Source organism: Diaphorina citri, unplaced genomic scaffold, assembly GCF_000475195.1.
Source record: "Diaphorina citri unplaced genomic scaffold, Diaci psyllid genome assembly version 1.1 scaffold9380, whole genome shotgun sequence".
Classification (NCBI taxonomy): Eukaryota; Metazoa; Arthropoda; class Insecta; order Hemiptera; family Psyllidae; genus Diaphorina; species Diaphorina citri.
Genome location: NW_007386754.1, coordinates 1 through 2,401, shown reverse-complemented (window position 1 = coordinate 2,401; position 2,401 = coordinate 1). Strand labels below are relative to the sequence as shown.

Here is a 2,401-nt window from a genome sequence, read left to right as displayed (position 1 = left end):
GTGTACATGTAAGGGTTCTAGGAATGATGGTTCACGAAATATGCGCTTGTAACATAACAAGCCAATATCAAAAAATTTGGAAAGTTATATCCACTTTTTTTTACACCAATAATTTACGACATACAGCCTGATTTCCTCGAATTCGCCATCAAAAATTTTGTCAAAAGAGAACGAATGTGCCATCAAATTCTAATTTTATATCACAAATTTGGTGCTCACGGGAGCATTGTAGGATTTTCCAAATATCTCAATAAACCAGCTTCCAATGTTTACCTACCATGCTTGCACCACACCGGTAGCTATGGCAAATTGAATATTATATAGCTACTCATTTTCCTTACAGGCTGAGTGGGCCCCGCAAAAGCAAGTCATTGAATCAATGATTTACATGATACAATTTTTTTTTACCCCGCCGGGAATTGAACCCGGATCTTTCGCGTGCAAGGCAAGCGCAGTGACCACTACACACACCATTGGAGTTATTATCTCTAAATTAAAATGAATCGGTAAAAGGCAGACTAAGTCCAAAAATCAACTTTCTGAGTTATCTATATCGTTGGAAAGAGCGTGAAAAGATCTACTTTTGTATGGGTCAAAAACTTCATTTTAGTGTTGTATTGAAATGAGAGCAAACACAAAATGGCTATCTCTATTTAAAATTTGGCTAGTCCTAAACTTTTACTACATTTATCTCAAAACGCTTTTTTTTCTTTTTAACTTGGCCCACTCTGCCTCTTAGCCATTTAATTTTAAAATTTATGACTAAAGATAAAATATACAGGATTTTTCCTAATTTATCAAGTTTTTGATCACCTTACCTGACCTCCTACAACTGAAGCAATTGATTACTGGATCCATGTCATGTCATATTGTGGTAAATTTGAACACAAACTTTGATCAAACCAGTGACTGAAAAATCAGCTTCTTTCAAAATGACAGAGGTAAGAGTTGATTATGTTTTTGCAATATTTCACACCCTTATTTTGTTTATTAAACATCATTGAAATCGCAAACAGAATTTATAGAATAATTCAAGGTATAGTTATTCCCCCCAATACATTTCTATAGAACACAAAATGACAGCGCCGCAGGCGAAATTTTTTTCGATAAAATTAGCAAGTAACCTCTTTACATAATCTATCGTTAGGTGGTAGTAAACTCAGTAGAAATTTAAGCTTCCTAGCTTAAACCATGTCTGAGTTATAAAAAAAGTCCCATTTTTCGCGCCACTTTGTATACTCGTACACAATATTATCTCACAAACAGATCCAGTGAAAATTTCCCTCAGCCGATATAATACTGAGGTTTTCTAATATTGATTCCATATTCTGCCAGGGCCGGGGCCAGGTCATCCATTGTCAACGTGTACTTTTTGTCTTTGGTCTTGGATTTCGACAGCTGATTTGAAGATCTTATTTTGCAATGCTGTAGAGCATCATTAGCAATTTCTGAGATGAACTTCTGGACAGCTAAAGCAACTAGCCGTACTCTATAAGAAAATAAATAAAAAGATAGCACTGTACTTAGAAACCCTTTTTTTTACTTTTCTTGAATTCTAAATTAATAACTTAGCATTATATAAGAATTAAAAAAAAAAAATCGAGGATATTTTGTCACTTTCGGAGATGTAGTCATTACCATTATACGTTTTCTTCTCTATCATGATAGATGGTATCACTCAAGTCATTTCCCACTCCTACTTCCTACTCTATGCTGATGACTTGAAAATTTTCAAACCCATCTCAAATTTACAAGACATGTTTCTATTACAACAAGATCTGTATCAAATTCAAAATTGGCTTTCCCTAAACTCTTTATCCTTTTGTCCTCAGAAATGTGAAGTGGTGAGTTTTACTCGAAAGAAGAACCTCATACCTACATCCTACGTCATTGACTCGATACCTGTCAATCGTGTACAAACTAAAAAAGATCTAGGTGTTACATTTACAAACAACCTGTGTTTCAATACGCACATAAATAACACGGTTCAATCAGCCAATAAGATTCTTGGTTTCATAATGAGGACCCTTCACTCTACCACTGATCTTGATCCTTTTCTTCTCCTTTTCAAATCCCTCGTCCTTTCCAAATTGAATTATGCATCTGTGGTCTGGATGCCACATACTGATGAAAATAAACTTATGATTGATTCTGTCCAAGCTGTGTTTTGTAGACGTTTATTTCACAGAATCAATGGGTTCTATCCAGCATACCCTGAAAACATAGCTTATTTAGATTTAAGAGAAAACCTTAATCTTTGCTCTGTTGAAAATGGCCAAAAGAAAATTCTACTTCAATTCCTATACAAAGTATAAATAACAAGATTGACTCCATCCAACTAATCCAAGATATTCCATTTCAAGTTCCACTATCTCTAACCAGAAATATCAATAATGTTCAA

General features: G+C 34.5%; 1 protein-coding gene across 1 annotated transcript; it reads right to left on the bottom strand.

Moving 5' to 3' along the window:
- Positions 1–1,156: 1,156 nt before the first annotated feature.
- Positions 1,157–1,663, bottom strand: LOC103522576 (transcription initiation factor TFIID subunit 10-like). The gene is made up of 2 exons (XM_008487677.2): positions 1,639–1,663; positions 1,157–1,517 (listed from the first exon to the last, which is right to left on the bottom strand). Exons 1-2 carry the CDS (start codon positions 1,661–1,663, stop codon positions 1,285–1,287), a joined length of 258 nt encoding a protein of 85 aa, XP_008485899.2. The 3' UTR covers positions 1,157–1,284.
- Positions 1,664–2,401: the final 738 nt, after the last annotated feature.

Excerpts from the sequence above, each read along its gene's own strand:
- LOC103522576 (XM_008487677.2), bottom strand. The coding sequence starts at position 1,663 with ATGATAGAGAAGAAAACGTATAATG. Across the intron at positions 1,518-1,638 it reads AGAGAAGAAAACGTATAATG|TGCTATCTTTTTATTTATTT; the intron begins GTAATGACTACA and ends TTCTAAGTACAG.